The sequence below is a fragment of the Anser cygnoides genome, chromosome 16 (assembly GCF_040182565.1).
Source record: "Anser cygnoides isolate HZ-2024a breed goose chromosome 16, Taihu_goose_T2T_genome, whole genome shotgun sequence".
Taxonomy (NCBI): domain Eukaryota; kingdom Metazoa; phylum Chordata; class Aves; order Anseriformes; family Anatidae; genus Anser; species Anser cygnoides.
The window spans coordinates 12741665-12753652 of NC_089888.1; the positions used below are offsets into that span (position 1 = coordinate 12741665).

General features: G+C 45.6%; 1 protein-coding gene across 1 annotated transcript; it reads left to right on the forward strand.

Annotated features, from left to right (window-relative positions):
* Window positions 1-2366: 2366 nt before the first annotated feature.
* LOC136786521 (uncharacterized) lies at window positions 2367-10065 on the forward strand. Its single transcript, XM_066978570.1, has 9 exons — window positions 2367-4624; window positions 4989-5285; window positions 5666-5810; window positions 6401-6564; window positions 7388-7519; window positions 7984-8091; window positions 8404-8482; window positions 9096-9208; window positions 9547-10065. The coding sequence occupies exons 1-9, from the start codon at window positions 4574-4576 to the stop codon at window positions 10063-10065; spliced, it is 1608 nt and encodes a 535-aa protein (XP_066834671.1). The 5' UTR covers window positions 2367-4573.
* Window positions 10066-11988: the final 1923 nt, after the last annotated feature.

Consider the following 11988-nt stretch of genomic DNA (forward strand, 5'->3'; position numbering starts at 1 on the left):
TGTTCGGCCACTCACTCTATCCAAATGTCCCAGGCTCTCTGACCTGCCATGAGTCCTGTCACATTCCTACAGGGCTCCAGGGCAGATGCCCACACAGGACTCTTCCTCCAGTCCCTGCTTGGACATGAATGAAATAAATTTTAAATTCCCCTGCCATAGAATATCTGTTCAGGAGTTTCAACTTTCTTTTTTTGTGGGCAGCTCCACAGAGAAAACCTGACCTGCCTGGATGCCTGCAAAAAGGGGCCAGACCTGGGAGAGGCAAGACTGCATCTTCATCATGCTGAAAAAAGCCTTTTTGCTAGTCTGGGATCTTGCTCTGCACTGCTGTGCTCTACCTCTGCTGCCCCTTCGGCTATTTAGCACAGTACTAAGTACTTTGCTCTGCAGATGTATCCTGAGAGCTTTTAGAAGTGTAAGTAAATATTTGCAGACCTTTTTGTCCTCCCCTACAAATGTTTAGCCTTTATTTGGAGAAGTGTTCAGCATCCAGAATGCCAAGGGTTATCAAACAACTCCATCCAGATTTAAATACTGTTTTCATACTACACTTTCAATGAAAGATCTCTGAGTGCTGTTGTGAAAGTGTGAACTGATGAAGTCTCACAGCATCATTTGACGTAGGTATCATCAACCCACTCTCTTACAGTGCTCGTTTAAGACACAGGATGTTTTCCTTACACACCCAAGGTCAAAGCAAGTCGGTATCTGAAGCAAGACAGCCCAGTGCCAGACTCCAGAATACATTTGATGAGGTGTTCATTAATGCAAAATTAATGACTATCCATCACCGTGCAGTGGCATTTATCTAAAGGTGCTCAACAAGCCAGTAAATAACATATAACAATAAAATGCACATGGATTTGAAGTCCAAATCATCTTCTAGTGTCAACAGTTTCTACAAGTAAGGAATCTGGCTCCCTAAATCCAAACAAACCCAATTAAAGAGACATATAATGAACTGACAGCTCAACTTCTGAGATTGGACTGTTCTCATTTAGGTATGGGTCGAGACTAAATCAATTTAATTATTAGGTACTTTCAGGATGAGCACAAAACAGGGAAATGGAACACAAATAGAAGACAGGAGATAACAGAAAATGCCAACACGTAAAAATAAGAATTAAGGTCCTGGTTTTTGTGTACTTTGTAAATTTTTCCTGCATGTTTATGAAAGATGTTCAGCAATGAGCATTAAAGGTCTGAGTTCTTATTCAAGAAAGCATATAAAGACCTGTCCCCAGCCAAGAAAGGACAGGCTCAGGACTAGGGAAGCAGGTACCCCCCAGCCAGGAGGAGCTGCTGATGGAAAACCTGCACAAAATCCCCATTCCCTGCTACCGCCCTGCACAGAGCCCCAGGATGCAAAATGCATTAAAGAGGAAACTGGTGACTTCTCATCTCATCCTGCCTGACTGTCAGCAAGGGGCCTTAAGGGCAGGGGAGATCTCCTTGCTCCATGAATGCTCTCGGCTTCTGCAGGCTCCTGGTGTCCCATGGTCACAGCCACAGCAGCGGTCCTCCTCCTGCGACACCTCAGCACACCCGCTGCAAATGAATCGGGGATTTGGCATTTGCAGCAGCAAAGACTCTGCAAACCTTCATTATTCCAAATGCATCCTGTCCCCCTTCTTACCTAGTTTAAAGCCCTCTCAATGAGCCCTGCCAGCTCCTGGGCTAGGATCCGTTTTCTCCTTAGAGATAGGTGGGACCTGTCTGCGGCCATCAGGCCGGGTGCCGAGTAAAGCGCCTCATGGTCAAAAAAAACAAAAGTTCTGTGTTGGCACCAGCCTCTGAGCCACCTGTTTATCAGGTGGGCTTTCTGTGTCCTCTCTGTACCCCTCCCTACCACTGTAGGGATAGACGAAAACACCACCTGTACTCCCGCTCCACCCACTAACCGTCCCAGTCCCCTAAAGTCCCGTTTGATAGCCTTCAGGCTTCTCTCTTCAATATTATCACTGCCAGCCTGGACTAACTAAAGAGGGTAGTAGTCAGAGGGGCAAACCAGGTTGGGAAGCTTTCTGGCAACATCCCTGACCCTGGTCCCAGGGAGGCAGCAGACTTCCCTACGGGTAGGGTCAGGCTGACAAATAGGGCCCTCTGTTCCCCTGAGAAGGAAGTTGCCTACAACGATCACCCTTCTATCTTTCTTGGTGGAGGCAGTCTTGAGGCGTGGAATAGACTTCCTCGTTCTAGGCATCCTCCTGGGTAGACTTTCTACCTCATCCTCACCCACTGATCTCTCAAGCTCCAGGGCCTCAAATCTGTTGTGTAAGGGCACCTGGGAAGGTGGGGCCGGTGGGGGGGGGGGGGGGGGGGGGGGGGGATGTTGCCTGCGAGGTCGAGAAGGGACCTGTCTCCATTCCTCCTCAAATCCTAGGTCCCTCCCTCTGCCCGACAGTGACAGGGCAGGGGGTCCACCCCCATTTGGGGTGTCCCACCCCGGTATCTCTCCTTCAGGCCCTGCAGGGAGTCGCTCCACCAGTCTGTCTTCCGCTCACACTCCCTGATGGCCCTCAACTTCTCCACCTCCTCCTTGAGCTCTGCCACCAGGCGGACCAGGTCATCCACCTGCTCGCACCTCTCACACACAGTATCTCAGCCTCCCTCAGGCATGCAACGATGCAATGATGGCAGCAACAGGCTCAGACACTCCCTGCATCCAGAGACCTGAACTGCTGCATTTTTGAGCGGGCAGTCAGTCTGGGTGGTTACAGACTTTCTAGAGAGAGCTCTCTGCCTCGTGTAGACCATTGCGGCCTGGCTAGTGGTAGACAGCCACTAGATGAATTGTTCTTATGGGCGGGGGGGAACGCTCTGCCCTGCCTGAGCGCGCCCTGCCCGCACGCACTGGCGCCCAAACTGTCGCGCCCTGCCCTTCTGACGCGTCACGCCCTGTTTGCCTGTCCTGTTCACTGCGCTCCTGGTCTCTCGTGCTCCCTAGGGGCTGCTTTCGAATGTCAGGGTAGAGGGGCGTTGCTGGCTCTGCCTACGCCTCATCAGCCTCCCTCACGAGGGCTGCCGGGTCCTGGCGGCTGCCTCGAGCGGCCTCGATGCCAGAAAAAAAGCCCTGGCTGTCCCGATCCCCCGCTCCGCTGCAGAACGTGTCTGCCCCGGAGCCGATCGCCTCAGCAAGTCAATATATGTACCTCTCTATCCACTTCCTTTCACTCCAGTCTGTCACAGAATCACAGAATGTGCCACAGGTTGGAAGGGACCTCCAGAGTCCTCTGGTCCAACCCCCCTGTTCAAGCAGGGTCACCTCGATCATGTTACATGGGATCATGTCCAGACGGGTTTTGAGTATCTCCAAAGCAGGAGACTCCACAACCTGTCTGAGCAGCCTGTTGCAGTGCTCTGTCATCTGAACCGTAAAGAAGTTCTTCCTCATAAGGCGATGAAACCTCCTCCTCGTGGCTCTGTTTCGCTTGCTCAGAAATACATTCTGAAAGCCACCAGCTGAGTCAGGGACAATTATGAATGTAATCTGTCTAACTTAGCACATCTACAGAACTCCAGCGCCTAACTCAGAAATAATTATTTAAACTCAAGCAACAGGGCTTTGGTTGAAACACCGTGGGAAGCTCTTTCTGTTCTCTCCCCCTGCAGTGTATTTCCAAGGACATTTAGTAACTGTCAGCTGAACGCAAACGCACAACAGAGGGTACCCCAACACAGACGGGCAGCAGCTTCTTCTGCGTCACCTTTCAGCCCGACCCTGAGCACCGAGTTGCTTTATGAATTCCAGGTATGGCATTGCAACTACAAACTTCTGAGTTCACTTGCTGATTCTCTCTCTCTAGGTCCAAAAATGTCCATGTCGGATTTCTCCCTTAATTCCCCATTCAGAAAGAATGGGTTGGCCTATTAGAGAGTCCTTCGATAGTTTTGTTGGCCAAAGAGCTGTAGCCTGAAAGTCAGAAGTCTCCGTCATACTACAGGAAGAGAGAACATCCCCAAGGGTAAATTACCTGACATTTTGATATTTCTCTTACTTATCAAAACCAACCAAACACACACAAAACCGCCAACATGCATAAATGAAAGAAAACCAAGCACGGCATGCCAGAGCTGCTCAAACACTTCTGCTGGTTAGCTCTAAGAGAGAATTTGAAGTTAGCTAAGTAGTGGAGAATGAAAGTGAAAAACTGATGCTGTCTCTGAGGGCTCTTAGTATCTACCGCAATGGTCCGCCCAAGAGCTTGTCTCTAAGGACACCAAGTTCTTTCTGGGCGTGATTCTGCCCGGGGGAGTCTCTGGCCGGTCTTTTGGGGCAAGGAAAGCCGGGGTGCCAGCTTGGTTGTCTTGGTTTCCGTATGCCCATAGATGGAGACAGTACCCTGGCAACTGTGGACTGATTGTGTGCCCATAATGCAGACAGGCAGGTTAAAAGGCAGCGCCTCTTCCTGCGGTCATCACTTCTTGGAAGTGCAGTTGTGACTAACGAGGTAGGACAAGGCTTTTCTCCAGTGCATACTGTGAACTGTTGATCAAGCTTCACGTTCGTTAGTCAAATGAGACCAGTGAATAAGAGAGTGTTTAAATTTGCCTTCCTTTTAACAGGCACGAGATGAGTGCAGCAATGTCACAGGATGAAAACTCAACTGAGAAGACCCTAGCGGTAAGATTAGCTCCTTAAAAATGCACAAGTTCATGCATTTTTTTGGACATAGGTGGTCTAGTGCAAAGCCTGATACTGTTCATGTGATAAATAGGCAAAAAAAGGGGGCAAAAGAAAAAAAAAAGTGAAATGCTGCAGATAATTGAGGCTCTGCTTACCTGCAGAAGAAACTGCAAGCTCTTCAAGTGATGGTGTCCGAAGCGTGCAGCTAGCTCTCACGTGCACTTTCAGGGAGTCTTTAGTGGAGACGAGATCCTCTACTAACATGGCCAGTGAATATTAGTCACCAGATAGAGGCAGAAGCAGCATCTGAAGCTCAGTCTGAAATACAAGCTATGTCATGATGTACCTGTTGCATTGGCAGGGCATGATGGAGTCGCCTGACTTGACCCCACAGAGGGGCTCTGTCAAGCTCCTCATGGAGAAATGGGAGTCCGCCAGTGCTCCAAGACCCAACTTGGTGCTCCAGCACCCACCAGCCCCACGGTCCCTGGCACGAGAGAAAAGCTGCCATGTCAGCACTGTGAAAAAAGTCCTGGCAGACAGCGGGAGCGTGGACATGATCAAGGAGGAGCCCCTGGGCGGCCCTCGTGAGATTGAAACCTTCCCCATTGCTATGAAGGAGCTTCAGAGCCACTTTGAGAGCCTGGGTGGCAGGAAGGTGAGCGCAAGAAGGTTCTGCAGTTGAGAATGATTCCCCCTCTATCACTGTGGACTTGTGATTCTAGCACTTCTGTCAACATGAGGAAAGCATGTGCAACTGCCAAATAACCTTGTTTTGCAAGGAGACCACGGCAAAGAAAGTGCAAGATACTGCTAAGCATGATGGTGCGATGAGCTATCAGCTAAGCAGCACATGAATCCACCATTCACAACCTGCAGTGCCACAGAAATTTACCATAGAGCATTGTGGAGAACACTAGTGCCAGAACAGCACCCCCTTCCAATCCGCTGCTTCTTCATATCGTTTCTGCCCCCGAGAACCCTATCAGTCTCCTACCAGTAGCTTCTAACTCACATCCCCTTGACGTCTTCTAACAGGGAGCAGAAAGTGAGATGAGCTCACTGTCACCAGCTCGGACTAGTCAGCCTGGGAGCAATTCAGACATGATGGAGTCCAGTGTTAAAAGGAGGAGGGCAATCTTCGAGATGTTCTCAGAAGACGGACAAAACAGCAATACTGAAGGTTAGTCTTACCACTTTGATCTGATTTCTCACTTTAGTTCAGTGCTCTCGATCTCTGTTGTGACGAGGGGCAACCACACTCATGTCATCAGGGCAGTCCCCAGGCCGCCCAGGAAAAGAACATGGTGTTCTTATCAATGCAAAACAAGCTTTCCAGCTTTCTTCATTTTATCTTTGTGTTATGGAGGAGTGCCCAAAGCCCATTAAATACTTTTTGAACAAAACACAACAGAATGGTGTTCTATGTTTAGAGAAGATAACTTTTGATGAAGACAACCCAAATCTAAAAATATGATATCAAAAATATGGGCAGCATTCATCAATTATGAAAAAGCAGTAACTTCCTATTCTCAATTGGTGAAGATAGTTTGGATTTGGTGATGTGTTGCTTCCGTAACAACACATTAACTTTTGATTGTGGCTTTCAGGTTTCCACAAATCTAATGCTCTGTTCTTGATGTGTTCTGAAGTAAAAGTATGACACAGTTGCTAAAAAGTTGGCAGTACTGTTCATTTTGCCTACTGCTTTCTTTCAAGATTTGAAACACATGCACCCATCTCCCTCTCCCCAACCATGACGTCTGTTTGTAGTTTCAGTGGGTGGTCGCAAACCTCTAGGAGGACTACCAGAAGAGAGCCCTCCCAAGACTGGCAACACACCGCTGGTCTTCCAGGAGAATGTCTCCTTAAAGGATAAACTGGCTCTTTATCAGGCTGCAGCATCCAAGGCAGAGATCAGCAACTCCTTTGCTAATGTAAGATACCAATGTCTCATTATCTTCTTAATTCTATGTTTGCATTGCACAGGGTCAGATCCTAACTGTCTTTATTTCTACAAGCAAGCTATCAGATGGATCACGGGGTGGATCAAAATTTAAATCTGAAATTATGAAACTTACATAGCGAACATAGTCATCCTTCAGTCTCTATCTACCAAATGAGATTTTTCATGCTATATGCCTTTGGTCTTTTGGACAATCCCCTTTAATTCATGGAATTACTCTTCTTTATAGTCCACCTTTGCCTGAACTTCATTTATGAGGGCCATAGGCGTGAGAGAGATCAGCAATGCGGTTATCCTATTTGCTCATGATAACAAAAAACGGCAGTTTCTTTATCACAACAAATATTCTTTATTGACAAATAATAAAATCATATTCAGAAGCACAGTGAGTTTAGAGCTCTTGCTGCTCAAACTGAAGAATTTGAAATTGCTGCATTATAAAATAGGGGCTGTTTAAGATAAGGTACAGGAAGAGTCCAGGTGTTTTCAAACCACACAATTCCTGCCCACTGGCTTCTTTATTCCCTAATCGCTTTTGCGTATTCAGAGCAGATTCCTGCGGTTCCTTGGGCAGAGAAGGTTCAAATTCCCTCCTCCTGACACTGCAAACAATGCTGCAGTTAGCTGTCTCTCCCCAAAAGGAAGAACTGTAGGAAGCCTGGCCCAACTGAACCGTGTTGAGAACATATGAACTGCTTCATTTACACTCTAGAACACCTTGCCCTTTCTTGTTGAAATGGACAGTACGTTCTTAGTACAAATGGAAAACACCTGGCCTTATTTAATCACTCTAGATTTCAGAGGAAATCAAGTCTTGCACTGCGCCTGGTGGCCTGGCCGCAGTCAGGAGACAGTTTGAGAACGGGCAGACCACCTCTTCAAGGATCACCTTTGCTCGTTCCCAGCAGCAGCAGAAATCTGCACAGGTAACAATGCCATTTTTAATACTAACAAATGAGGTCTTCCATGCTAAAGAGCTTGAGGGAAAAATACCATTAGTTGCTTTATTCCAGACCTAGTACACGCATCCTCATTAAACAGAGAAGACGTGGAAAAATTTGCACCCTGTTTTCAACTCGCTAAGGTGTTAACTCTATACCTCCTCGTGTTGTGTGGCTCTCTCAGCTGTTATGCAGACACAGCTTGCACGTGTACGTCACGCTCTGACTTGCCCTCCTCGAGCCTTACCTACCTTCGCAAGTTCAAACTTCTTGGTACATAGGGCCCCTTGTGGTGCTTGTAACCTGCTAAATCATCAGGGTACACTGCCATAAAAGAACCGTTTGGGGTTACACCACTTAAAGTAGAATGGATTTGTGACAGCCCTTCACAGGCAGAAACAAAAATCCAGATTACTGTTAATTATGCAATTCTTTGTATTTGCCTTCAGGAGACCTCAATTACCACTCAGCCCCTGGTATCAACCAGCACCAGGGAAGCTGACTGCAGTGGGATGGCTTCCAAAGAAAGCCCCGTGGAAGCCTTTCAAACAGAAGAGGTAACTTTACCAATTAATAATTATATCATTTGGTGGCAAGTATACCAAGATGTCGATCTTTATCTGCTTTGTGTCTTACTCCAACACTACTTGGTACAGCAAGATAATGATATTCTGCTGATAGCCATCCTCATTTGGCAGTGCGTAACAACGGTTTTAGAATGGTGTCCTATACAGTGTTGTTTGAATGTGGTAATGAATGGGGTTTCCCATTCATGCTTCTCTGCAATGTTTCAAAGACGGTGGCAGAAATATGGAAAATTCTTACGTGTTGCACTAAATCCCCCACTAAAGCGAAGGTTTTGTGCACAGGTTTCTCACGAGGAAAAGGTTACTCCGGAGACAAACGGAGACAAGGCTTCTACAGTGGTGCAGCACGCTGATGAAACAGGTAAGAAGTGGCTTGAGAGTAAAGGCTCGCAAAGGAGAACAATGGACCAAGTCCTTGGCAACTGTCTTCACTCCCACAAATGTGGAACTGCTCTTAGGATACAGATATGGGACATTGCTCCAAGTTATTCATTGCCTCCTTCTGCAGCTAAGCACATTTATTGATCTCAGTGGGACTTAAGAAATAGGTTTATATGTTGGTACACAGAGAGGAGGTTGGGATAAGAAGGTGGCTTCAAATATGTGTGGAGCTGCTGGAAAGAACTGGGCATTTTAAGAGTTGTCTGAAAACACACGCAAACGCTTGCCCCTGTATAGACAAAGCTGTGGATGATAAAGGCTCGATTTATAGCCAGGCAGAATAGGCCTGGAGACCATGAGCACGGTTAGTCCTGGTATTAGAATTCATGTGTTAGGTTAATTAGGTGAAGACCTAGGCAAAGGTTAGTTAGGTAAAGACCTCAGTCAACTCTGAGCCCGGGCAATGCAGGTACGGCAAAACAGCAGGCAATACCACGTCCCATGTCCCTCAACAACTGATTTCTCTTCACTTTGTTCATTCTGTTCCTTTTTTTTTTTTTTTTTGGTATTCTTTTGTATTTTTTCCTTTACAGTTGTCAATGCAACTATGAATGGGGAGATCCCAAAGATTTCAACACAGATTTGTAATATGGAAAAGGCTCTTCACAATGACAGGGAGGCGGCAACATCTGTGCAAGATGGAAAGGTCTGTGCTTTTAGTTAGAGGTATCTTCCTGTGTAAATTAGAAATCTGTAAGATTAGACATCGGTTCATCTAATACAGTCTGAATTTCTATTTTCACTATGGAGTTGTAATTAAAATGTAACCCATGAAAGTGGTGGGAATAAACAGAGCTTAGCAATCAGGGGCACATAAAGTAGTATTTAGTACAGTCTGTAATTCAGCAAGTATTTCTACTGTGTGACAAACACAACTGAAGAAGAAGTCGATAAATACTTCTGCTTTTCCTTTCTTTCTCTGCTGAAGGCAATCTCTTCTTTCCTTGTTTTCATTCTCTAAATGTGTGTATTTTCTGTTGTCAGTTTCTCAGATGCACAGAATCTGTCCGTTGGAGAAGTGAAAATAAGTGTCAAAAAGTTGAAGACCAGCCATTTCTAGGGGCACAGAAGATGGAAGTGCTATGCCAGCCAAAATATACAATGCCTTCAGCCGCTTCCAGAATCAAAGCTATTAATGCAATCATCAAGAATCAGCAACATGCTGTAAGATGTCCACATCACCTTGGAGCTGGTGCACCAATTCAGAGGTATCAAAGAAGTGAATTCTCTGCGGACCAGGTGCTCCCTAAGCCTCAGGAGCCACGGAAGGGAGAGCCATTGCGCCAGCCTAAAAGGAAAATCAGTTCTGCAGCTTCCAGGCTTAAGACCATCAATGAAATCCACAAGAATCAAAGAAATACTCGAAGACATCCAAACCAGCAAGAAGCTGCTTTACTGGCTGACAACGCGCAGTGGTTTGAAACCACAGAATGCAATGGAAAGGACAAAGATGGAGCCCTCACAGGCTGTGTTGTGCAGCAATGCACAACACGTTTCCAATAAAAACCTGTAATGATTTAAAACTAACAGACTTGTCTGAATTTTTGCTCCCTGTCTCTCCTCCTAAGAGTCTCAGCAGTCTTCTACCATCTTTCTTTGGCTAAGGCATGTAGCTAAAGTGATACTCCAAATGTGTGCCTAACAAATACTGATGTGGAGGTTTAAAGCATTTTTTGTAAGCTGTCCAAACGCTTTCCTATACTGTCCTTCTTCACATTTAGAAGACCCCAATCTTCACTCTTTGCAGGCACCCTTTGTCTCTGGTATTGGTGACCGCGGTCAGGACACCAGCTGTGCCCAAGGACAAGCTGGAAGGGAAGCACACTTCTGGAGCAGAATGGGGACACAAGCAGAGTCTCAGCCTTCTGCTGCGATGCAGCAGATTGAACGTTTCATTCATGCAAATGCACATTTCCTGGCAGTGCCGGGGCTGGCCTGGAATCCAGACCTGGTCTGCTCAAGGTAGAGCCATTATCCTAAAGTGCTTTTATTGATCTGTTGACTTTCTCTCTTCCTCTTTCTCTTCCTCTCTTCACTCTGCCAGCCTCCTAAAGACTCATATCTTGTCTCATGCAACCAAGCTATTTTAAGGGGCAAACAACGATTTTGAAGTCGGATTAGACAAACTGTACCTGACCAATGTGAAAGCAGATATCTCCTGAATGACATCTGAAGTAGGATCTGTCTCCATTTACAAACCGTCCTCCTTTCTATCCCCCTTGGCTTTTTCCTCTCTAGGTAAGTCCTTGTGAACTTGAAAAATTTGGAAGAAATCAGTGATTAATTTCAAGGCCAAGTACACATCTTCCTTGTAGCAGCCCATTCCCTGCAGTGGCAACGTCATATTGTCATGCTTATTTTTGCTTGGTTAAAGAAAGCTACAATAGTAAATTTATATACATGCTTTGATATCTGCCAGTGTTAAAGACTGAGATTTACAGAAAGGCCTAGAAGACTTAGTAGTTGATGCCTGTAGAAAGCCAAAAAGACCTGCCTGCCTTACTGGAAATTTCAGGCCAAATGTGTTAGCGTGCAGTATATTACAGTCACCCAAGCTACAAATCCCTTTGAGTTGGAGATAAAGGGAGAAAGATAAATACCGGAGAAAATGTCTACAGTCCTGTGTATTAACAAATACTCGGAAAGCAGGGTTGAAGTTGGTTGATTTATTTTGATTTGCTATTTCATTGTTCACAATTTCTCAGGTTTCTGGAAAAATGTCTTTCTTTCCTATTAACATTTCTCATTAACTAATTGGTTAATACATGGAGGTTTAGTTAATGGTCTGAAAAATATGTGGGTAAACATTCTGTTAAACAGGCTAAATTTGGTTATAGGAATGCATTCAATTTATAAATCTAAAATCTAAGGTCTTTCATATAGCTGAATACATCCCCATTCATGAATGCAATATTCATTATGAATACTGGATACTTAAAGCCTGGCAGCATTACAAGGAGCCTGCAGCAAGATGTGCCTGGGGACTCACTGGCAGGCAATGCCCCGTGCAGAGGAGGGCTGAGGAGTGGATGGAGACTGAAAGATAGAGGTAAATTTAAAGATTGCTTTTATTAGCAACTTTAAGGGGTCAGAAAAGATTGGCCCCAAAGGAGGGATGTGACTGAGGCTAGCATAGTAAACAAATTAACTCAATATCTAATTATTACATTTAAACAATAACAACAAAAACAAAGAAGAGATTAAGTAACCTCCAGCTGAACCAGCTCTCTGGCAGCTTGTGTTCTACTTGCCAATAAATAACAAAATCTATCAGTAAAGCTTTTTCACACATTCATACTTCAGATACCAATTTCAGCCCAAAGATCAACTCCTGACACTTACTTAGGTGAATTGAGGTGAGAGATGTTTCTACTGATTGAAAAGTCACAAGAAGGGAAGTTAATACCATTATTTATTTGTGTGGAT